Raw genomic sequence first — 23,887 nt, 5'->3', positions numbered from 1 at the left:
TGGTGGCTGATAGGATGAAGAGCCTTCCAGTTTCTTCTCAGAAGATTTCGTCCTGAATCACCACGTGCATCCTTACTTGTTAGGAGATAGAACAGGCTGTGCCCCCACCAATAGTGACAGCTTGTTCCACAAGAACTCAGGCATCATCAGATGGTTTCCTGGTGCATGTCCCCATTCAGGATATTTGCAGAGCCATGATGTGGTCATTGGTATACACCTTCATGATGCATTATGCCATCACCCAGCAGGCCAGAGACCACTCTGGCTTTGGCAGAGCTGTCTTGCAGTTGACACTCCATGAACTCTACCCGCTTGGGAGTCACCTACAATGGAATGGAAATGAACAAGCACTTGAAGAAGGAAAAACAGTTACCTATCGTAACTGTTGTTCTTCAAGATGTGTTGCTCATGTCCATTCCATGATCCACTCTCTGTCCCCTCTGTCAGAGTTGCAGCAAGAAGGAACTGAAGGGGAGGCCAGTTGTGAGAGTAGCAGAGAGCAATCCCCTATGGATGCTACTTAGGGAAAAACTTCCGGCGCCAGTGCACGTGGTGAACACATACACCTACAGTGGAATAGACGTGAGCAACACATCTCAAAGAACAACCAGTTACAAAAGGTGAGTAACCAGGGATTTAAAATTTCCATGGATGTTTGATTCTCACAGACCTGACAAACTAATGGTTGTGCAAGCTTTCCCACACACTTTAATCTAAGTCTGCAACAGATCTAGCTGTTTCAGTCCTAGGCTACTAGAATTGTGTGGTGGTTTTACAAAGAGGGCAGATGTCAAGTAGGAACTAGGTATAGACCACATATTTATTTTCACTTATGACATGTAACAAGTTATGAAGCCTGGCCTCCAGAGTCTGTGGCTAGTTCATTAACCCATTGCACTACCTACCTCTATTTTTGAATAAGAAAACAAATATAAATTCTAATCAACATACTGAGTGTGAAAATAAATGTCATACTTTGTTGTCCAGTGTTCTGTTATTTTGAAGCTTTACTATCATGAAGGTTGGAATATCTTATGCTCACATTTCCACTATATCAAAAAGAGCTGGTCCTAAATTAATCTTCAATAGAAAAACTCAGATTGGTAATGTGGCTTTTCTCATATCAGACTTACTGTGTTTAAAAACTCCATAAAGCTTTTTTAAGATGTTTGAATGTAAATTAAACACATTTGTGTTTACTTGTTGCCAAGGTCTCTGAGTTCCTTATGAAGCTAATGGAAGATTTGACTGAGGCCCGGTCTCCGCTGAAAAGTTAGGTCAACCCAGCTACCTTGCTTAGGGGTGTAAAAAAGAAAATCCACACTCCTGAGCAATGTAGTTAAGCTGACCTAACCCCCGGGTAAACAGCGCTAGGTCAAGATTTCTACTGCTTCTCAAGAGCGTGGATTACCTACACCAATAGGAGAACCTCTACCATTGTTGTAGGGAGTATCTACACTGAAGCACTGCAGTGGTGCAGCTGCAGTTGTGCAGCTGTGCTGCTGTAGCATTTCACATATAGATAAGACCTGAGTAAGAACTTAGGACCAGATTCAAGAAGGTCTTTATGTGCATGTTTGAGTTAGTCCATTGAAATCAGTGGGACTGCTCACATGTTTAAAGTTATACACACGCATAAGTACCTTGCTGAATCAGGGCCTCACTAAGAATTGTTAGATTTGACCCTTTGTGGTATATAAATGGTAGTGCAATCTGTCATAGTCATTAAAGCTGAAGGCCTTATAGTTGAAGTAGAATTAAGCTAATAGTAGAATAAAAATTCTGCAATTAAAAAAAAAGTCTTTACCTCAGAATGCACCAAAGAAAGGAAAAGTGGATACTTTTGTAATAAACCCAAAGTGTGTCAGTGTTGGTGAGCTGTTTGGACAGACTGATCCTAATACTATGGAGTGGTCTGATGGATTATTGGCATCAGCAGTTCGAACATTTGCAAAATATTCAACAAAAAAATATAAAAAAATGGAGGCAAACACTGATGCAGCTACAAGAATCCAGGACACTTACACCGTGAGTTCAGTTGTTATTTTAATGATTATAAGGAATATGTCACAGTCTTGTATGACCTAATGTTGACTTGTAAATTGGGCCAGCTGTAGGGGTTTGAGAGGCTGGCAAGGCTATTATTTGGGCTCTCTACCCGCTAAACCTCTTCTTTCACCGCGATAATCCTCTTCTTTCCTCCTTTGTCTTCCCACCAAGGAGGATAGCTAGCAGAATGTCAATTGGTGTTTTTTTGGCCAAATTTTATTCCCACTGAAATCAGTAAGAGGTTTGCCTTGACTATAATGGGATCAGGATTTGGCCATCAGAGAGCTGCAGATCCTAATCACATGTAAAATTTGGGACTGTCCCACAAATTTGGAAGCCTCCAAAAAAAAAAAAGTCAGTGACCATGTTTTAGATAAAAGCGTTGCTGGTTCCAAAAGAATCTTTGCTTTTAAATCTTCAAGCTGCTATGTTTAATTATATTTAATAAATGAAATTTGTGCTGCAGAACTCCCAGCGCTGGGGGGCCTGCCTAAATTATGGCAGCCTTCTGGGGCTTTCCTATGGGCTATTGCATTGCCCAGAATCTTGGCAGTACTCTGTGCTGTGTCCCTGCCCCTGACGTGCCCCTACACGTGCCCTAAAACTTGTTGAGGGGGAGTTTGGAAGGAAACCTTACAGCTTTGTTCCTTAATTCTTGTACTAAAGGAGTCTTCTCACTGCCTGAACGGGGTCTTTTAAAGCTCCTTTCATCTTTGGTTCTTTTACCTTGTATAGACCAGCCCCTGAAGTTCTTTTCCACAATTCTCCACAATTCACAACCAGATGTCAGGGTAGGGCTCATCCTGACTCTGCTTATACAATAATGATAATAAGTAAGGAAAAAGATTTCAGGGTCTGTTCAAAAGCATCTAGTGGTCTGCATTTGGCCCATGGTCTACCTGCTTACTACCGCTGCCATAATGATCAGGAAAGCATTAGCCTTCTACCTAGATAGGACCAAACCATTTAGAAGATCTCCATTGCGACAGAAACATGGGTTCAGTAATTTTTAAACAGCGGTTATCAAAATATATTTCTGGCTGTATTAAGATTATGACAGAACTCATGTTCAGCCCTCTTTGAGAGTGATAACACGGTCCACAAGAGCACTATCTATATCTATAGGCTTACTTAAGGATGTACCAATTGCAGGCATCTGTAGAGCAGCAACTTCGTCATCTTTTCATACTTTTTCTAATCATTATTCTTTGTTACCTAAGGCAAAAGATGATGCTCTAGGCAATGCAGTTCTCTCTTCTGTATTGGACTCTGCTCTGAATCTTCCACCTACATAATAGGGGTACTGCTCAGAAGTCATCTGAAGTGGAGCAGACAAAAGAACACTACTTGAATAAGGAGTTTCCTCACCTTGTGCAATGACTGGATTTCTTTGATATGTGTGTCCCTGTGGGTGTTCAACTACCTGCTCTCCTTCCCCTCTGCTTTGGAGTCTCCCTAGTGGGTCTTTGTGGTGGAGAAGGAGCCGAGAACTGTTTGGCCATGCAGCCCAATATAGCTTCAGTGCAGAGCACAAGGATGTGTTGGGTGCAAGCGTGGGCCGATTGGGAATTGCTATAAAAAATCTCTGATCAAAGGTGCAAAGATGCAAGCACACTTGAAGTGGAGCACCCACAATGACACACATCTCGCAGAACTCCAGTCACTGCACAAGGTGAGTAACCTCTCCTACTGTCTCACAGGCAGTGTCAAGCAGGGACAGACTCACTCTCCAGCAGCCTCCCAGAACCTCCCCTCCTCACCAAGTCTGGATTAGTGTTACTGTGCTGGGGCAGAGGGTGCTGCTGCAGGTGGTTGGTGCCACCTCAGCGAGGCATAAAGGAGGCAGAGAAGGGATTGCTGTATATTATATTTAAAGAGGTACCACTGAATTTTCATACCATGACTTTATACATTGCTTTTCCCCAATCTCATGACTTTTACTAAATTTACTGTGAATGCTCTGTGATTTTTTATTTTAAAAAAATCCATGACAAATCTTCAGCTCTAGGCAAGAGAATCTAACTTTTATATTGTCTAGTAAATTACACTGTTAATATTGTCATTTGTTTTAGTTGAACACAGTGGATCTAACTGACGCTGCTGTGACTGCAAAAAACAAAGAAGTAACAGAATCTTCGTACTCACACAGTAAGTGCTATGACTGTATAAACATGGAACAAATGGCAAACATTTAATAAAGAAAACTCCTTTCTCTGAAGTCTAGTTCATTGCTATTTCTTCTGCCTCATAAAGACTAAATTCCTTATAATTGAAGTAGGATTAAGCTTATAGTAGAATATAAATGCTGCAATTAAAAAAATTGTCTTTACTTCAGAATGCACCAAAGAAAGGAGAAGTAGACATGCAACTCTTACTCAGAATTTTCTTAAGTGTCCCCAGTTAAACAACTGGGACTACTTAGGAGCCAGGCTGTGATAGCCTTACAGTGAGTAGTACCTTGCTCCACAAATAAACTCATTGACTTCAGTAGGATTATTCCTTCTTTAAGGTATTGTTATTTTGGAGTTTGGGTAAAACCTCAGTGGAGCTGATCAGCAGAACAGCCACTTTCCACTTAGGATAAATGAAGGAACAATGAAAAGTCCCTTTGTTTAGAGAGAGCTGAAATAATAGGACCCACCACCTAAAACATAGATAGACCACATGTAAGGCCACTCAGGAATCTGCACTGTAGGTGGAGGGGTTTCATGATGGCCTAAACCTGAACACAGGGGTGGGTTTGGTTTGACTGCTGTTTTGTACTGTATGTGTGAGATAAGGAACTGAAACACCACAGAAGTAGAGAAGGAGCAGAGAAGCCCTGGTAGTGTGACCCAGAGAAAAAGCTGAGAGAGACAGCTTTTGGGCTAAATACGTACTGGCTAGAAAGGGGTTTACAACAGTGAGCATAGAAACTGTCTCCTGCTGTTTGAATCCTGAAGTGTTCAAGTAAACAGAATGTTGTGTACATTCTTTGTAAATAAACAAGATTCCATCAAAGAAATACCTGACTCCATCACCAATTTCTTCCTTTAATGGAAATAATCCACAAGAACGAATTTTGGCTAACCTCGTGGTTCAAAAGGAGTAACAGTACTATTCAATATGAGTAAGGATTGAACAAACTCACCCACAGTGAATAAAGTTACAGGTATTATGTCAGTGGTTTGTAACTGCTTTTAACATAAACTTTCCAGCTATACCTCATGGCGTTTATCTGTCAGTGCTATATTTTTTGTATCAAATTCACACATTGTCTTAAAATGTATCCTTAGTTAACTAATGTCCAGGCTCTGTGTAATCTGCAGTCACAAAAATTGTTACCAATCACTGATGAGTAGATTACGTTAAAATCTTGAACCGAATTGTAAACTAAAACAGTGATGTCTGCCTGAAGGCTTGTTTTCACTGCAACCATTAAATTGAGTTAGCACACTCAAATTACTCCCCTGGAGCCTTAATCAAGTGAGAGTGACCACATTTTGAAACAACAAAACTCTTGTTACACAGAGTTATTTGATTAGTGGTACAGAGTGATTGGATGAACAGTTGATGAGTTCTTGTTACTCAAGTTGCCGCATCTCCACTTCATTACTAAATTGAGCTTCAGGAGCACTTGAGTTTCAGCCTCTACACCCTGATGTTCCAGTTAGTTCAAACTAAAAGAGATGCTTAGCTCAAGCTAGAGATTTTTATGTGAGGACCAGAGGCAGGTTAGGAGTAAAACTCAAGTTATACTTTGAGTCAACAATACAGTGAAGACAAGCCTTGAGTGTGTACAGAGCCAGGAACAACAACCCTGAGAGAGATGAATTGCCCGCATTCATCTCAATGCACCACTGATACTAAATGTAAATGTCCAAAACTAACTATTTCACAGCTAATCATTTGAGCAGAAACAGAATTTATGATGTAATTATGCATCATCAATGCAAAAAATCCATGGCATATCAAAAAGTGAAAGTGTGAGAACAGTGTAAAATAAATGGAATTTAATGACAAAATAAGTATTACGTGGCTACTGTACTGATTATATGATTGTTTCATATTTAATTCCATAAAAGTCTCCCATTTTCAATTCAAATGGAGCTGTGGAAGAATTTCTAGTCTGCTGCACTGGAGTGCCAAATAACCAGGTGGTTTTACCATAGAATATAAGTCAAGTTTGCTGAGAAGTTCACAGAAGCCTTCACTAAGGTTTCTTTTTATTATCATCTTTATTCAGATAGCACTGAAGATATGCATGGTGCTGTACAATGAATAAAATGTGCCATGCATCTCTTTGAGTTGCACATCTTCTGTCCTCATTCATCACTAATGGATTAATGGTCCCACCTCTGATATTCAAAATCAGTTCAGTTTTGTTGCTGGAGGTTCCAGGGCAAAGTCCCACACTTCAGCTCTGGAGACAAGATTCTTTTTTGAGTAGTGTCCCTGTGAGTGCTCCACTTCAGGTTCGCCTGCACCTTTGGTTGGAGATTTTTGGTAGCAGTGTCTGTTCACCTCAGGGATGCGCGCCACACATCCATGCGCACTACACATCCACACATCCCCATACTGTGACTATATGGGAATGGATGGGTGAACTGCCCACAGTCCTCTGAGCTGTCTTTAGCCTGAGATGGAGTCTTTTGTCTGCCTGTTCCTGTTAATATTCAATTTAGCAGTTAGTCAGTATACAGTTAGTTATTTCATAGTGTTGTGGGAACAGTTGTTTTGTCTTTTTTCTTTTGCTTTTTTCCTTTAAAAACATTAAAAAGGTCAGCTTTTGTTATTTTGCTAAAAAATGCCAGGCTCCCAGGGATTTAGAAGGTGCCTCTCATGCCGCAAGGCTATCCTGAGCAATGATGGGCATTCTCAGTGCCTCCACTGTTAGTGCCTCCACTGTGTACATTCCCAGTAAGCGCAAGATCTACACTTCCTTCATGAGTAGATCCCAATGGATTAAGCCTTAACACCAGCTTTGGGTTCAGAGATGGCGGGCTGCACTGTACATAGGTATCCTAGTACAGCTAGTGCTCTGTCCACCTCAAAATCTATGTCACGGGAGGTTGCAAGACACATAGGACATAGCAGTACCGTTTATGTCTATGGGGCTGAAATCCTCAAAAGCTAGCTTTGATATCTGCCTCTAGGCAGAAAGAGGTAATGAGTAAATCTCCAAGGACATTTCAGTCACCACTGCGTAAATGGGCTATGGAGACCTCAGGTCCCAAGGGGAGTTCCATGCAGGCTACAAGTGATTCTGGTGCTGCAATGGCAGTGAAGACAGTTTCAAAGAGTAATTCATCAAAGACAGAATTGGTACCAAGCTGGAGTACCTGTACCCAGAACTGCAGACACTCTTCTGAGAGGAATTCTAAACTCATTCTTCTTTGAGTGCTTGCTCATGTGTATTCCACAGTAGGTGTGCATGGTCGCCACGTAAACTGGTGCTGGAAGTTTTTCCCTCAGCAGTACCCATAGGGGGGAGCGCAACTGCAACCCCTGGAGTGGCACCACTATAGCGTGCTATAAGGGGAGCCATGCGCTCCCCCTCACCCTCAGTTCCTTCTTGCCACTAGTGATGATGCATCAGTACTACTAGCTCCAGCTTCGCTGCAGCTCTTCCCAACCTCGTTCGTTGTTCAGTAGTACCTATATTGTTCAAAAGTTCTAGTTTTGTGAGTTAGAGTTCAGGCCAGGGCATGCCCCGGGCCCCAGGGTTTAAATTGTTTGAGTCTTGAAGGCATTCGATGTCCAGGAGTAACCCACACTCTGACTGCCTCTGCTGCCTGGCCAAAACCCACATTAGCGACCACTGTAAAATCTGCAGGTCCTTCAAACCCAGGACTAAGAAAGAAAGAGATGTTCGATTTCGGGCCCTTCTCATACAGTTGGCACTGGCTCCAACCCCAGTGTGCTGAGCAGAGTCAGCACCGGGCATCTTATCTTCATTGCACAGCAACCCCATGACCCCTGCCAGTGACCGGCACCGCTCCCCGATGAGAAAGCAAAGAAAGGCATCGTCGTCATCACAGAAGTGCAGAGAGAAGGCATAGAGTGAGGCTAGGCCCTTGTCGGGCAGCCTTGTTTTCCCCCTCCCACACCCCCAGGCTGTGGAGCTCCAACTCAGGTTGAGCGGAGCAGCCCGGTTGCATCAATCAGGCCTCTCCAGCTGAAGTCCGCATGTCTTCGACACCGAAGGCCCTGCAGGCGGCCAAAGACATTATGTCCCTGCAGGTGCCCGGGGCACCGCCGGCACCTGGACCCCAATCTAGAGGCAAGCTGCTGCTGGACTCTCACCAGCTGACGCTGACCTGATGCAGATCCCAGTCAGGGGACCACTCTCGGGCACGTTCGTCACCCAGTGTCCTGTTGGGCGACAGCCCTCAGCCTCTGCTCTCATCACCCACCAGGCTGTCTGGTAAGGTGCCTTCAGAACAGAGTTCCAGCCACTGCTCCATGCTGAGTACAGGGTATCGGCGGGACAGGCATGGACGCCACAGACACTGTGGATTACCATTCCAGTCAGTGAAGCTGTCATGTAACCTATTAAAACTATCTGGCAAAGCCCAGCTACCGCATAACTCAACATAACTCAATGTCCACCCCGCCTAAGCTGATTGGTACCACAAGCCTGGGAAGTGGGAGAAGTGAAGCAGCGACAGCGTGCTCGGGGAGGAGTGGAGCAGGGGTGAGCTGTGGCGGGGAGTTCCCCTGCGTGCCGCTCCCCCCTTGCTGCAGGTGGCCCTCCCCACGCCCCCTTGCCCCAGCTCCCTCCGCCTAAATGCTGGCGGCGACCGTGGCGACCGAAGATCTCACCGCTGTGGTCACCTCTGAAGAAAATGCTGCCCCCCAAATTCTAGCGCCCTAGGCGACCGCCTAGGTCGCCTAATAGGTTGCACCGGCCCTGCCTATCAATACAAGAATCGCACTACTGTTTCCATAAGGAAAAGGTTATTCAGATAGCTCCAGAAATCTTTTTGTTCAAAATAAGTTACCCTTTACACAATTCCTGAGAAATAGTTCTCCCATTAATTTGTTCTAACCCATAGCACTTCTTTAGAAGATTATGACATATATGTGGCTATTTCTAGCATTCTAAAGATATATCTCAAGCATATGGAGTATACATACCAGTTGTGATCAGTTCATCTCATTCTATCAAAAATGCCAAATCCTTAGAACCGCAAAGTTGCTGCAAACAAGATGTTAAAATCCTGCATCAGTTCTCAAGGTAGACATCTGGGAAGCTATGCACAGGCATCCAGGAGCATTAGGGGAAAAAGTGTATGTCTCATCTGAGGAAGATTTGCAAAGTAAAGCCATGTAAAGTTAAAAAATTCTGTTGTATGACATGGCTGAGACATGTTCCAAGTTTAAAAAAGCAGGCACAAACCAGTTCCTCAGAGACAAAAGGCAAATTGACAACTCAACCAGGTGTCAAGAAAATCAAATGGACCATCACGTGGTTAAGCGGCCATTCTTTCGCAGGAAAAAGGGTCTGAGTGAGAAATTTACAGCTGGCAGTTCCCATCTCTTGAGACTTTCTGTCTCCTTATCCCCAGCTGGAGATGATTCTCAAAGAGGAGGAAAAGGATAAAAATAAGGAAGAGAGGCCTCAAATAATCTCTCCCTCATCTCTACTCAAAGCATCAACAATACCTTAAGGACAGTGAAATTAACACTGAACTGAGGGAGGGGTCCTGGCTGAAAGGACTCCAGACAGTAAGATTGCTGGAGCATATGGTGAGAAAAATTTTTGCTTTGAATTCACTTAGCTTGTTGAGTTAGGTGTTAATTGTGTTATACCTTTTACTTATTTGTAATCAATTCTGACTTTTATGCATCATTACTTGTAATCACTTAGAATCTATCTTTCTGTACTTAATCATTAATTAAACCTGTTAAATGTTTGCAGGTTTTGGATCCAGTAATCTTCTTTTACTGACTGACAGACGGTATGAGGCAAAGCTGAGTTTATTTCTCAAGCACTCTCAGATAATTATTGGAGTAACACGTTCCATTCTGTTAACTGTATTGCATTTCTACTACATGTAGTAAGACAAGCTTTTATAACGTGAAGACTCTCGTCAGGTAGAAAATGCAACAGAAGAGCTTCTTTTTACGTGTGTGATCGTGTGACTATAAAATGAATGTTTATTTGTAGGTAAAACTATTACTGATTGGCAGTGGATAATCTTGGATGGACCAGTAGACACAGTTTGGATAGAAAACTTAAATACTGTGCTAGACGATACCAGAACAATGTGTCTTGCGAATAGTGAAAGAATCTGCTTACCGTCAGGAATCAGAATGATATTTGAAACAGACAGTCTCTCTCAGGCCAGTCCTGCTACTATCAGTCGATGTGCAATGGTTTTTGTGGTAAGTCTGATAAGAATTTTTTTGCCTTATTGATATATTTGACTTCATCTGCAAAAATGCCAACATAACAAACTGAGCGAATTAATGTTTAGTACATCATTGAACCACCAGATTTGTATTATCCTGTCAGTGATTTTAGAGGGAACAATACACATGCACCGAAGGCTATGTATTTGTAGAGTATTATTTTAATTAATAGCCTCAATTTTTGAGGTCACAATTTTCAGTCACGAATTTTGCACTCGCAGAGCTAGAGTGTGACTTTAGGCACAGCCGTGAGTAAAGGGCAGTGCATAAATTGCACCACCCCAGAAGTAGCACTAGCAGGCACTGTGACTCAAGGATACAGCTGTGAATCACAAATTGCTCCCCTGCTTTCTTTTTGCTATGTAGTGGGGGAGTAATTTTGCTGCTGCTGTGTATGGGCAGCAAGTCTCTGCACCCTCAGTGTCAGTTTAGCTACAGTAGCCAGTTCATAGTGTGGTTGGAGCCAAGTCTCTGCGTGTTCCCTGTCCTTTCTGACCACTTGCTCTGGGATGGGGGGGGAGTAATGGGAATGCAATGATTGTTAGTAGTTGGGGGTCTGATTCCCTGTTTGTGTCCCATCTTACTCATTTTGAAGCCAGTGCAAAAATAACAAGCCCTCCAGCTTTATAGTCTGTATAGCACAAACACATTTCTCAAGATCTATTGTAAAGACTATACAACTCATTTGATTTAATTAACAGGACCCAAGTAATCTGGGATGGGAACCTTATGTAAAGACATGGCTGTTAAAAGCTTCCAGAATAATTACACAAAGTGGCTCAGAGTGTCTTGAACGTTTATTTGAAAAAAGTATAAAAAAAGGACTAAATTTTTTAGATAAACACAAGAAAATGCAGCCATTTCCCATGCAGCAGATGGGAATTATAATGAATCTCTGCAGAATCCTTGGTGCTTTTATTGATATAATGAGCAAAAATGGACTCTTCTCTCACAGTGAGTAAATACATTTTAAAATTAATTTAAAATCATTTTTCCTTTCATAGGTGTTTGATTCTTTGATGTTGAGCATATATTTACCCATCTAATTAGTTTGTATTCACACACTTGTTTCTTCAAGACTGGGCAAAACTAAAATGACTCAGGCACTTACAGGTCTAGAGTTTAAAAAATACTTTCCACTCTTTGCATTACTCTCTTAAACTGCTTGAAAACAAGTTTTTCCACAAAAATTCCATTTATACCGCTTTTGAATCTTGTGCCTCCAGAATGAGTCATTCAGAAAAATCCTTTAGATTTTAAGCTTTTTGGCCCTCTGACATGCCTTCAGAATGGCTCTAGAGTGAGCCTATCTCCTCATCAAGACATTCTGTGGCCTGGGTGATCTAATAAAAGAGGTCATCCTCAGCCTTGGACTACAGTCAAGACTTGCCATGTTTGGCCACATGGCCTCATGCATCCACATTACTCCATTTGCTAGGCTCCATCTCCATTGCCTACAAATCTGGCTTCAATCTATCTACTCACCAGAAAAAGACAACATCAGTGCCAAAAGTAACAATTCTGACCAAGTTCTGGCCTCTCTTACCGAAGGATAAAACCAGAGAAAGTTTGGGTGGGAATTCCTTTCCTCACAGCTACACCCAAGGTGATTAGCTTTACAGATTACTCCATTTTAGGTTAGGGAGCTCATATGGGCAAGCATCCTGCATATCAATCTACTGGAACTAAAAGAGGTCTGTTGGGCCTGCAATGCTTTCTTTCCACTCATCCAATCCTGACATATCCAGATAATATTGGCAACTTGATGACTGTCTTCTAAGTAAACAAACAGGGGAACAAGATACCACCCTCTGCATATAGAGAGAGTCAACCTGTGGAACTGGTGCATCTGAAATCACATAACTGTTTCAGCAGTATGCCTACCAAATATGCAGAACTCCCTAGTAGACTGTCTCAGGAGACATTTTTCCTCAGATCATGAATCGGCGAGATTCACAATTCCATTCTCAATGGGGATTCCTTTCTATTACCCTGGACAGACCACCTCAGTTATGCCTGTTCTCCCAAGCCACTAGTATTACAAGTCCTCTAGAAAATCCATCGTGACAGGGCTTTGGGTCATCCTCGTCAAATCCAGCTAGCTGAGGCAGTTCTGGTTCTCAGACCACCTGTGGATTTCAACCTGCCTGCCCATCAACATCCAACCATTTCCGGATCTGCTAATGCAACACAACGGCACTATCATATACCCCAACCCAGGGCCACAACAACTCAAGGCCTGGCATTTGGATGGGCATCAGAGGTAGAGCACTTATGTTCCAGGGTGGTTCAATCCATTCTCAACCAGAACAGGAAGAATTCTACCATGAGATGCTGTTCAGTCAAGTGGAAGTGTTTCTCCTTTTGGTCACCACACCAATTATCTCTAGAGTCCAGTGAGAACTCTGCTGTTCTAGAATATCTATTCACCTTTAAGACATTGGGGGTGTCTGTCAGTTCCCCACAGATTCATCTGTCAGTAATCAGTGCTTTTCATTCTCCTATCAAGGAACACACTATCTTCATTCATCCTGAGATGATGAGATTCTTGAAGGGACTTTTTAGATCCTTTCCACCAGTGGTGAAGTGCCACAACAACTTCATTCTTTTGATTCTCATCAAACCTCCTTTCAGATCATTAGCCACATGCTCTATGTCTCATCTCTCGATAAAAGTTGCCAGAAAGGTGATCTAGCTGGGAGCACTCATGGCAAATCCACTATTGATTGCCTTTCATAAAGAGAAGATCTTTCTTCACCTACACCCAAAATTCATCCCTAAAATAATTTCAGAGTTTCAAATGAGTCAAACCATCCTTTTACCAATATTTTTTTCCAGAACCATGTGCCTCTGATGAGGCAAGGAGGCTTCACTCTCTAGATGTCTGATGAGCACTAGCCTTTTATCTACAGAGAACAAAAGCAACTAAAAAGACACACAGCTTTTTTATTGCCATACCAGAGAACTCAAGAGGTCAGAGAGACTCTAAATGGATCTTGGGTTGCAACATTGTTTATTACCAATTAGCTCTTATTTCCTCCACAGAGGGGGTGAAGGGCCATTCCACCAGAGTGCAAGCAATCTCTATGGCATCACTGCAATACTTGCCTTTACTGGAAATAGGTATTACAGCTATCTGGAGCTCCTTATACACCTTTACAAGACATTACGCTTTAGTGGAGTCTTCTACTTCTGATATAACTATAGGGACAGCAATATTACAGACAGTCATTACATCTGCATCTTCTCATCCACCTCCTGTTTGACCACTGCTTACTAATTTCCCACGTGTGGAATTCATATAGGGACAATCACTTGATGAAGAAATGAAGATTACTTACTTGTTACTACGGGAGGTTCTTTGAGATATGTGGTCCCTGTCTGTATTCCACTACTTGCCTTCCGTCCCCCCCGCCGCAGATCATAATTGGATTTGGAGTAGAAGAGGAATTGGAGAGGTGTTGGTCTGCACCACCCTTTATACTCCGGTTCAGAGCATGAGAACAACTGTGCATGTGCAGACCAGCTGACACTGCTTACTAAAAATCTCTGGATTCAGGTGTATAGTGTGCATAAAAACTCATGTGTGGAATACAGATAGGGACCACGCATCTCGAAGACCCTCCAGTAGTAACAGGTAAGTAAGCATCCTTAATTTTGTCACTTAAGGCCTGATTCTACCACTTTTGCTCATGTTGAAAAGTATATTATTCTTGAAATAATTACACAGAAATCAGTGCAACTATTTATTTAGTGAAGTATTACTCTGAATGAGTATAGATGACAGAATTGGGACCCTATTTACACTTGCCTCTGTTTTAAAGTATTTTCTTTCCATACTTATTTCTAATAAGATGTAAATATTTTACATTGTTCTTTTTTATTTTGGTTTGAGTAAAGAGTTAAAATATAAATACTTTAAAAATTCTGTTTCAAGTAATACATATCAAAACATATGTTGTATTTAAAATGATGTAGACATTTTTTGTTGTTCTTTTATTATCGTTTTGGAAACCAGAGATTAGGTTTTTATATTATTTCAATCATTTAATAAAATTCTAACAGATATGTAATTGGTAAATAATACAAGTTTGGTGCAACATACCGTATGTTGGATATTATAGTCCCTAGGAAATACAGAGCATAATATTAGTATATTTCATAGTTTCATAGTTTTATAGAGTTTAAGGCCAGAAGAGATCATCAGATTATCTAATCTGACCTTCTGTATGTCACGGGCCACCATATTTCACTGAGACACCCCTCTATTAAGCCCAAAAACTTCAGTTTCCCAAGGAATGAAATACTTTGGCCTAGATAAACTGTTGTGTACCATACTCAAAGAACAAGGTGCCACCAATGTCTGAGGTGCCTGCAGTGGCAGGGAAATGATTAGGTGAGATATGCTAAAATAATCGCAGCAGGCAAACCATGCCACATGCAACAGAGGAGGGTAGAGGAAACTCAAGGCCCTTACCAATCTGACCTGGGAGAAAATTCCTTCCAAATCCCATATCTGGTGATCAGTATGCACCTAAGCATTTGATGAAGACACACCAGAAAGCCATTTAGAAAGAGAATTAACTGTACCATTTCAGAACACTGCTCCACCTCATCCAGTGCCCTATCTTCTGCTGTGGCCAATCTCTGATGACTCAGAAGAAAGTAGGCACAGAATATATCAATTGTGCACTGTGGGTGGGGGGAATTTCTGCAGATTATTTTAATGCAGAACTGCAAGTATTATGAGCACATTAAGGGCAGTGCAGGCAATCCTGTTCTGCCCATAGCCCATGAAAGAAGAGAATGAACAGGCTGACTCATAACCTTACAGATTTCAAGACCAGAACGGACCCTGTGACCATATGTCCTGAGCTCCTGCACATACAGGTCATAGAATTCTCCCAGAAGCTGAAATAAAGCATATCTTTTAAAGCATATATTTAAAATATATCTATTTTCATTTTAAATGTTCCAAGTGATAGTGACTTCACCATCTTGCCTCACATGGCAAGTCTGTATGTGGAGCTGGCACAGAGCCAGTGTCCTCCCTGTAGTTCTGTTGCAGTTATGCTACACTGGGGGCTATTTTTGGCCCTTACTGTCCTAAGTGAATTTTACTCATACAGAAACCTATGTATGCTATGATTCAACTTTATTTGTCTTCAGTCCATGTTAATCCAAATGAACTCCTATCAGTCTGAGAAAAAAATAATTACAATTACACAACCAATTGTATGGTAAAGAAAAATCTGATACTAGTTAGTGCTATTCTAGTTAGCTAACACCACTAAAATTAAAATGGATAAAGTTCAACTACCACCTCTGATTTCCTAATGGCCTGACTCAGCACGGTATGTTGTCAATCTTCAGAATAACTCACGCCTAGCATTCTTGATTCTGACTTATGAGCTCAGTCATCCCTCAATGTTTTAACCATGTGCTTTCCTACAGAGGAAGAACCAGCTCCACAGTTACTGGTTGTAGTGCTTCCTAAGAGCAGAAGTAGTTAAGTAAATGAGCTTCTTGTCACCCATTCTCCATGTCTTCTGATTCTCCATCTTATCTGTCCTTTCCACAAAGGGCAGCATATTCTATAGGAGTTAGTAGTAACCTAGCAGTGCATTCAGACTTATAGGTACAGAGGAAGAACAGAAAGCTGAAAGATTTCATATGTATAGAATGTTGTTTATGTTTTTTGTGTACATCAATTAGGTAGAACAATTTTTTTCTATTCCTGTGTTAGTAGAAGCAAAAAAGGACCTTTCACTGCAGTCAGTCATTTGAATTATTTTCTAGAGTAAATTATGATCAAGTCATAAAAAATTCTTTGGTAAAACATAGTTCCAGTGTCAATCCAACATCTTCAAACCAGTTGCCTTTTGACATTCCATAATTACATTAATGCAAATGAGAAGTTTCAAAGTTGCCTAGCAAACTAAAATTAGTACAACTGTAGTTTGTGTAATCTTATAAACTTATTTCTTGCATATGTCAAATGATGTCTTCTGGCTTTTTTTTTTAGGTGTTGAACATCAGCACTCTGTTGTAGGTACTTCAAAAGTGTCCCAGACCCAATATCTCAGCTCTCAAATAACAGTTGAAGCCAAAGCACTAACTGCAAAGGCCTCAGTAGAAAATAAAAGGTCAGCCAATGGATTTAGATTTGTTAACAATGAGCCATTATTTTTTCGAGAAAAGACAAACCCCTTGATAAACAGCGCACTAATTCAAATTGGATTATTAGGAGTTGGCAAATAACATTACTTTTCCTTGCATCTTAAAGAACAGGCTACCACAAGGTTCTGTGTTGGCCCTAACTTTGTTTAATGTCTGCATGTCAAATCTTTTCCAAACTACAACTTCAAAGTGTGTATATAGTAGTGATATCTGCCTGGCTGCACAAACTGAGATGTTGGATGAAACTAACTAGATGATTGTTTACAGTTTTCTTTAATTCAAGAATTTAGAGAATGATCTGAACTTTTACCTGAGCCCCAATAGGAACGGTCTCTTGTGCATTCCTCCAGAATAATTATTTCGTTCACAACGTGTTATCGTGTTCTGTGTCCTTCAACCCATTCATGACCACTAGCCAAACTACTGTATCTTGGAATTATGTTAGACCACAGTCTCACACTGAAACAGCACCTCACAATGTATTAGAAAAAGTGGAGTAATACTCTTAACATATCATGCCTTACTGGGGCTTTTTGAGAACCAGCAGTACTACAGAATTATTTACTGTCTGGTACTCAACATCTGTGTAATATGTTGCACGCCACTTGGCTATTAGTAACCATGCATGTCAGTTGAAAATGTCACCCTACCAGTCCTTATGTTTATGGTGCATAATAACAGTTTATAACATGTAAGTTAATTACGTGCAATGAAGCAGTTGACTATAATAGTAATAGCCTTTTGTAATATTAGTGAACTTACTTCTTTCTCATTGATTCCAGGGAAGATCAGAAATGGTTTTTGGAAAAGTATCCTGACAAACTGCCATCATTGTTAGAGAAACTCTATGTCTTTGCATTTACTTGGGCAGTTGGAGGAGTTTTAAGACGAGAGACTGATTATGAGGAAGAGTCTCTGATTGGCATAAATACCAAAGATGAGTCTCTTGTAACTGTAACACGTGGTTTCAGTAACTTTGTTCGTGATATATTTGAAGGAGAATCACCTATTGGTAAGTTTTGCTATATATAGTATACTACATACCATTCATTAATTTTATGGTGTTTCTATTATAATTAGTTTGAAGGTTTCCATCTTTTCAAACCAAATCTTATAAATAAAAAATGTTCACGTTTGGACTTAAAAGCCACATATTATATATATAGTTTTGTACACTTTTTAAAATATTTAGTACTAAAAAACTAAAGAAGATCAAACTAGCTGAATAATTATCTCTGTTTTCAAAGTCCCAGATTTTCTCCCGGAAATAATTTGTGCAATTATCATATTCAGACAAAGTCAGAGTCATTAATAATACTGTGATTGGGAGAGGTGAAGTTGTCAGGGTAGGCCAGCCATGATTTTCACTTTGGGTAATTGCTGAAAAACTGTTCACAAAGCAGCAGAAAATACATGTAGTTCCAGAGTTGCTAGTCAGTTTAAATTTAGAAGGCTCATTCATGTAGAGTATGTCTACACTGCAAAGAAACACTGGTGACAGGGTACATATACGCTGCAATTAGACCCCCATGGCTGGCCTGTGCTAGCTGGCTTGGGCTCGTGCTAAGAGGCTGTTTAATGGTGGTATAGACATTTGGACTCAGGCTGCAGGCGAAGTTCTGGGACCCTGCCATCTTGCAGAGACCTAGAGCCTGGGCTGCAGCCCAAGCCCAAATGTCTACACCATAACTAAATAGCACCTTGGCCTGAGCCCTGTGAACATGAATCAGCTGGCATGGGCCAGCCACGGTTTTCTAATTATAGTGTAAACATACCATCAGTGCCCTAGTCTGGTGCCTTTGGTTTGCAAGACTTGCACTATGGGGCTAAAAATAGCAGTGTAAACATTCCCACTTGGGCTGAAGCCCAGGCTCTGAGACCCACCTCCCTTGCCAGATTTCAGAGCTCGGGCTTCAGCCTGAGCAAGCACGTCTACACTGCTATTTTAGTCTCATAGCATGAGCCCAAGACAGTTGACAAGGCTCCAAGACTCACTGCCATGGGTTTTTTTTCAGTGTGGCATACCTTTAGAGATAAACAAAATGTATTTTTGACCTTGCAATGAGTGGTAAGAAGGAGAGATGGTTAAAGTGTTTTTTTTTAAATCTAGAAATATGTGTACACATATTTCATTTCTTTGAGAAATAAGCTATATTGACTACTGTTCAGTTGTTTAGCTTTACATCATCACACTTAGAGGCAGTTGAACAATATGAAATCTCTAATTTTTCTGGGCAGATCCTCAGCTGGGGTAAATTGTCGTAACTCTTTGACATCAAATTCTAATGTGCACCAGCTAAGGATTTGTCACTCTGCTTCAATATTTATTTCCAACTTCACAGGCATTCAGTTCCCAGCTGGAGACAGGGTTATCTTTGAGTATTTTGTGGATTTACAAACAGGTGACTTTGCACCATGGACAGACTTAGTTCCTACCACTCAGTTTCTAATTCAAAAAGGTAAGATTCCTCAGTGAAAATCTTTAGTACTGTGTGTCTTCTTTATTATGTCTGGGAGGATCTTTTTTCCCTTTAAATATAGTGCTTACAAAAATGAAAGATTCACACCACTGTTTATCCTCAGAACAAATACAGTATTGTTAGTGATTGTGTAAACTGTCCCCTGGGTGTTCATCGAGCATACCTCAAATTTGACTTGGAGACACCACCTGCATGGATAAGAGGATAGTTCAGTTTTTTGTAATCATCCATTTCTTAGTGTCTGTGCTGAGACAGCCAGCAACATTCTCCTTCAAGTTATGGTCCCTGTATATATTCACTTGAGGTACACATGAGACCTGAAGATTATTCACTAGCAGAGTCCTTTGGTCTGCGTCTGTGCCCTTCTTCTCCTCATGTTCCAAACCAAGGCTATAAGGAGTGGTACAGACCAACGACCTCTCTATTTCCTTTCTATCGCCTGTGGTCTGAGGCTGAGCTTGTCTAGTATCTACAGCTTTAGCTAACATTCTTTATTTTAGTGTGAGCAGTGGTAAATAGTTTGGCCTGCTCTTCTGTATAAGTGTATTCTAGGGTTAGGATAGGTCAAAGATCCAGAGGTCTGGGATATTCCTCCCCTCTCTCTCACTCCTCTGTGCAGAGTACATAATATACCCAAGACCCCAGGATTCAAGATTTGTGTGATCTGCCCCCAGATCTTCCTGGTCAGCGACAACCACTTGACTGTATTGCCTTGGGAAAGCTCACATCCCCTCTATGTATAATATCTGCTGCTCCTTCCCTCACTGAATCCATAAATCCCGTAATTTCAGACTTAGAAGATTCCTGATGGATTTCTCAATGAGGCCTTGATCCAATCCAAAAGACCCCTTCTATATATCAGGAAGAAGTGTCAAGAAGTGCCCCTTCGAGCACGGTTGTCTCCAGCTCCAGAACTGCTGAGAGCAAAGTGAAGGACTTTAGCAAACAAAGCAAACATGAATAGGGTACGGATAAATTCTCTCATAAGAATAAATGTGAGAAATCCCTCTCTAAGTCCTCATCTAAGAAAAGGACTTCTTCCCAGACCCCTTCTGACTCAGGTAATACTCTGTGCCCTGCTACATGTCTGTCAGGCACTCACAAGAAGCCAAGGGACCAGTTTCTCAGTGCTGAGAACCAAAAATGCCCTGTGAATGTCAGTTGCTGAAGGAGTGAAACCATTCTCGGTACCAGTAAGGGAAAGGAGCAAGTGGATGCCTCCTCCACCAATGGTACCAACTTGTATGGAGGAGGAGTTGTTGATACCAAGAACTGCCACTCACTCAAAACTGGCACTGCCAAAAGTTTGTCTTGTTTGTCCCCCAGCAATAAAGGTCACATACACTATCCCAGAGTACCCTACAGTCTCTGCAGACTCAGATTTGCCAGTACTGTAAGATCTGGTCCTTGCCTACACTAGTGGTTCATCATTCACTGGTGCCATCTACCAGCTGAGCCATAGTAAGACCACCACCAGTACTGATGGTCCTGCCTGTCCACGTGAGGATTTGTACTCCTCTAATGAATCTGGGGTCAGTGGGAGAGCTTCACGGGTCTTATCAAGGTGGGAAGTTGGCCCCAACAGAGGCTTTAAGATTTAATGGGCACCTTCCCACTCCCACAGGAGAGACTACCCAGTTCCTCAGAGGGACTATTACCTCCCACTATTACCTCTTTGATCCCTCTCAATGGGGTCCTTATAGGAGACATCTTGAATACAGAAGAAGAGTCAAGGCATCTATCCACATATAGGGAAGAATCCCAACCCATTCAGGAACACTCCAAGGAAGAGAGACAATCTGACCGCGGGGTTATCGTCATCCTCAGCAGCTATGTAGGTCTCATCAGCTTCACTGTCACCAGCAGACACCTATAGACAATGCCAGGATCTTCTAAGAAAAATCACTCTAGATCCTCATGGAAGAAATACAGGAGATCATAAATTACTGGATATCCTCCAGAGCTTGGGTCATAGTAAGGTGGCATTGCCAATCTGTGAGGCTATCTTAGAACCAGCCAAAGTGGTCTGGCATACTCCAGCCACCTATTCTTCCACTCTATAAAGAATGGAGAAGAAGTATTTTATACTGTCTAAAGGGGCATAATACTGTTTCTCACACCCTGCTCCAGACTCTTTAGTGGTGCAGCCTGTCACCCAAAAGGAACAAGCAACACCAACACAGATCTTCACTCACAGATAGGGAGACAAACATCTAGACCTCTTTAGGGAAAATAACTTCCTTTCTCACACTTTACAGTTCTGCACAGTAATCTACTGGGTTTTAATGGCAAAGTATGCTTTTATTAATTATAATAAGGTCTCTAAATTCATCAGCTAGCTACCTCTAAAACACAAACTTCAGTTTCAAATAGTCATTGAACAGAGTATATTGATAGCCAAGTGACTGGCAGTCCTTGGTATCAACAACTCCTCCTCCATACAAGTTGGTACCATTGGTCATCCACTTATCTATCTTCTGTCAGAAGCCCCATGCATCCAGAGAGGACAGAAAGCTCTACTTTCTGGAATATCTGTTGAGCCTTGGCTTTCTACCTACAGAAGTGCAGTAATGCTTTAATACCTTTAAAAATCTGTGCCTTACTGTTCAAATCAGATGCTCAGTTTGGTAGGGCAGTGCTTGAATCTATATCTAATTAGGACAGCGTCCCATCACCCATTGATGGGGTACTACTTGCAAAAGTAGCCAAAGAGAGGGAATATGCAGAGGGCACTCAAAAAGAAGTGAGGACTTCTTACCTGTGATGAGTTTTTCAGGGTTGACTCTGCATAGACACACTCCCCACCCAGCTTTCTCTCTTCCTCAGAGTCCTAATAAAATCACTGCAGTGACAGTGGAAGAAACTCAGGCAATAGCAGGTGCCATGCCCCTTTTATAGCTTTATCCTCAGAACGTTCAGGCACTCTAAAGGGAGGAGCAGGAGGAGGCACAGGAGCACTCCAATGACATTGCTATGAGAAGTTCTAATCATCGAGGCTGCCCCTGAAGAGTATGAATATGCAGAGTCTGTCTCAAAAAACTGGTTACAAATAACTTCTATTTCTCTTGACCCTCTGAGACAGCTGTTCTCCTATAGAACAACACAACCTACAATATCCCAGGGACATTCTTTAGTTTTATAGATAAGGTGTTTTTTTAATGTGAAAGTGCTTGGCTGTTAAATGACCCATCAAAGGAGATGAGACTAGTTCAACCCAGACTATTTTCAGAGTGTGCTGCAAAACTTCTGCAATAACTCAGACAATGACTATGAACTGTAAGTGCAACAAAAAACAAACCCAAACAAAAAACATAGTAAGCAAAGACTTCCAAACCTGGGGAAATCAAATAACAGAATTCTACGGATATCTCATATAAGGAATTGAAATATGCAATGATAAGGACCATACAAATATTTTAGATTCTAAGCCACACAAGTACCCAATCCTGCAAGCACTTGCACATGAATAACTTATGCATGTGAATAGACTCTCTCAGTTTAAAGGGACTTGTTTTTAAAGCAATATGTTCTTACAAAAAAAATCTGAATTTTGTATTTTTACTTCTTTGTTTATAAAACAGATGTATTATTTTTCTTGTAATATCTCTTTTTTGTGAGAAAATATGAAGCATTAATTCCAATGAAGTTTTTATCTGTCTGTCTATCTGTAGTATATCGTAGCAGATGGATAGGTCAAAGTAATATAATTAAGTAAAATGTGCTAATAATGTCAGTGACTACTGGTGTTTCAAAACTGTTTCACTTCTGCTTGTAAGGTTCCTGCTGTGAATAATACTACAATTTTATACGCTTTTTAGCAGAGATTAATTGTGCATTGTGACAAAATATCCTGTCATGCATTTCATAGCTCTCCAGGTAAAATTATTATTTATTTATTTTCATAGTGTCTACAAATATTCAGAGAGCTATAGTAAGTCATGGTCTCCACTCTGATCTTTGTGTACCGAGATCATCATTGTGGTATCTCAGATCAGAATTTCTGATTCTGCTCCTACTTCCACTTGCATGGAACCTGTAGACCAGCTTCCCCAACATGGTGACATGATTACCAGTATTGATATTGTTTAAGATCAGACACACTGACATCCAGAGTAAGATATTTCTTTCAAAGGCTAATTCATAGTAAGACACCAAATGGCCAGTCAAGCAGAGAATTAAAAGAATATGAGGCACATTCTCTTGTCACTTATATGTATCCTTGAACAGCTGGGCCAACTACATTTTCTTCAAGTGCTTGCTCATATCGATTCCAATTAGGTGTGTGTGCACCGCGTGCACGCTCATTGGAAGATTTTTACCCTAGCAACACTCTGTGGGTCGGCCGGGCACCCCCTGGAGTGACGCCGCTATGGCTCTGGATATATACCCCTGCCGACCCAACGGCCCTTCAGTTCCTTCTTACTGCCCGTGTCGGTCGTTGGAACAGTGGAGCGCGGCTTAGCTGATCTCCACCTCCCTAGCTACTCGCAGTTCTTTTATTAATTCTCGTGTATATAGTTGTAAATTCTATAGTTATAGTTAGTTTTATTCATTCTTTGTTATAGTTAGTGTATATAGTTGACAGGGGTTCGGGGATTAGCCCTTTCCCCGCACCTGGTACCAGGCCCCATGCCTGGTTCACCAGGCTTCAAACTGTGCTGTACCTGCCACAGGCCGATGCCAATGGGAGATCCCCAAGACTCTTGCCTTAAGTGCCTCAGGAAATCCCACCTCTCAGATAAGTGCCGGATCTGTAAGACCTTTAAGCCCAGGACGAAGAA

At 41.4% G+C, this 23,887-nt stretch overlaps 1 protein-coding gene across 1 annotated transcript in view; it reads left to right on the top strand.

The window, feature by feature from the left end:
* The window catches only part of DNAH14 (dynein axonemal heavy chain 14), a 496,436-nt gene that overhangs the window by 255,017 nt on the left and 217,532 nt on the right, over positions 1 to 23,887 (top strand). The window contains 7 exon segments of the mRNA XM_030558364.1: positions 1,813 to 2,028; positions 4,122 to 4,197; positions 10,202 to 10,419; positions 11,148 to 11,400; positions 16,472 to 16,592; positions 17,409 to 17,638; positions 18,969 to 19,085. Of these exon segments, the coding sequence (XP_030414224.1) occupies positions 1,813 to 2,028; positions 4,122 to 4,197; positions 10,202 to 10,419; positions 11,148 to 11,400; positions 16,472 to 16,592; positions 17,409 to 17,638; positions 18,969 to 19,085 (1,231 nt within the window).

Source organism: Gopherus evgoodei, chromosome 3 (assembly GCF_007399415.2).
Source record: "Gopherus evgoodei ecotype Sinaloan lineage chromosome 3, rGopEvg1_v1.p, whole genome shotgun sequence".
NCBI lineage: Eukaryota > Metazoa > Chordata > Testudines > Testudinidae > Gopherus > Gopherus evgoodei.
Note: the sequence above shows the minus strand (reverse complement) of the source record. Positions and strands in the feature narration are given on the sequence as shown.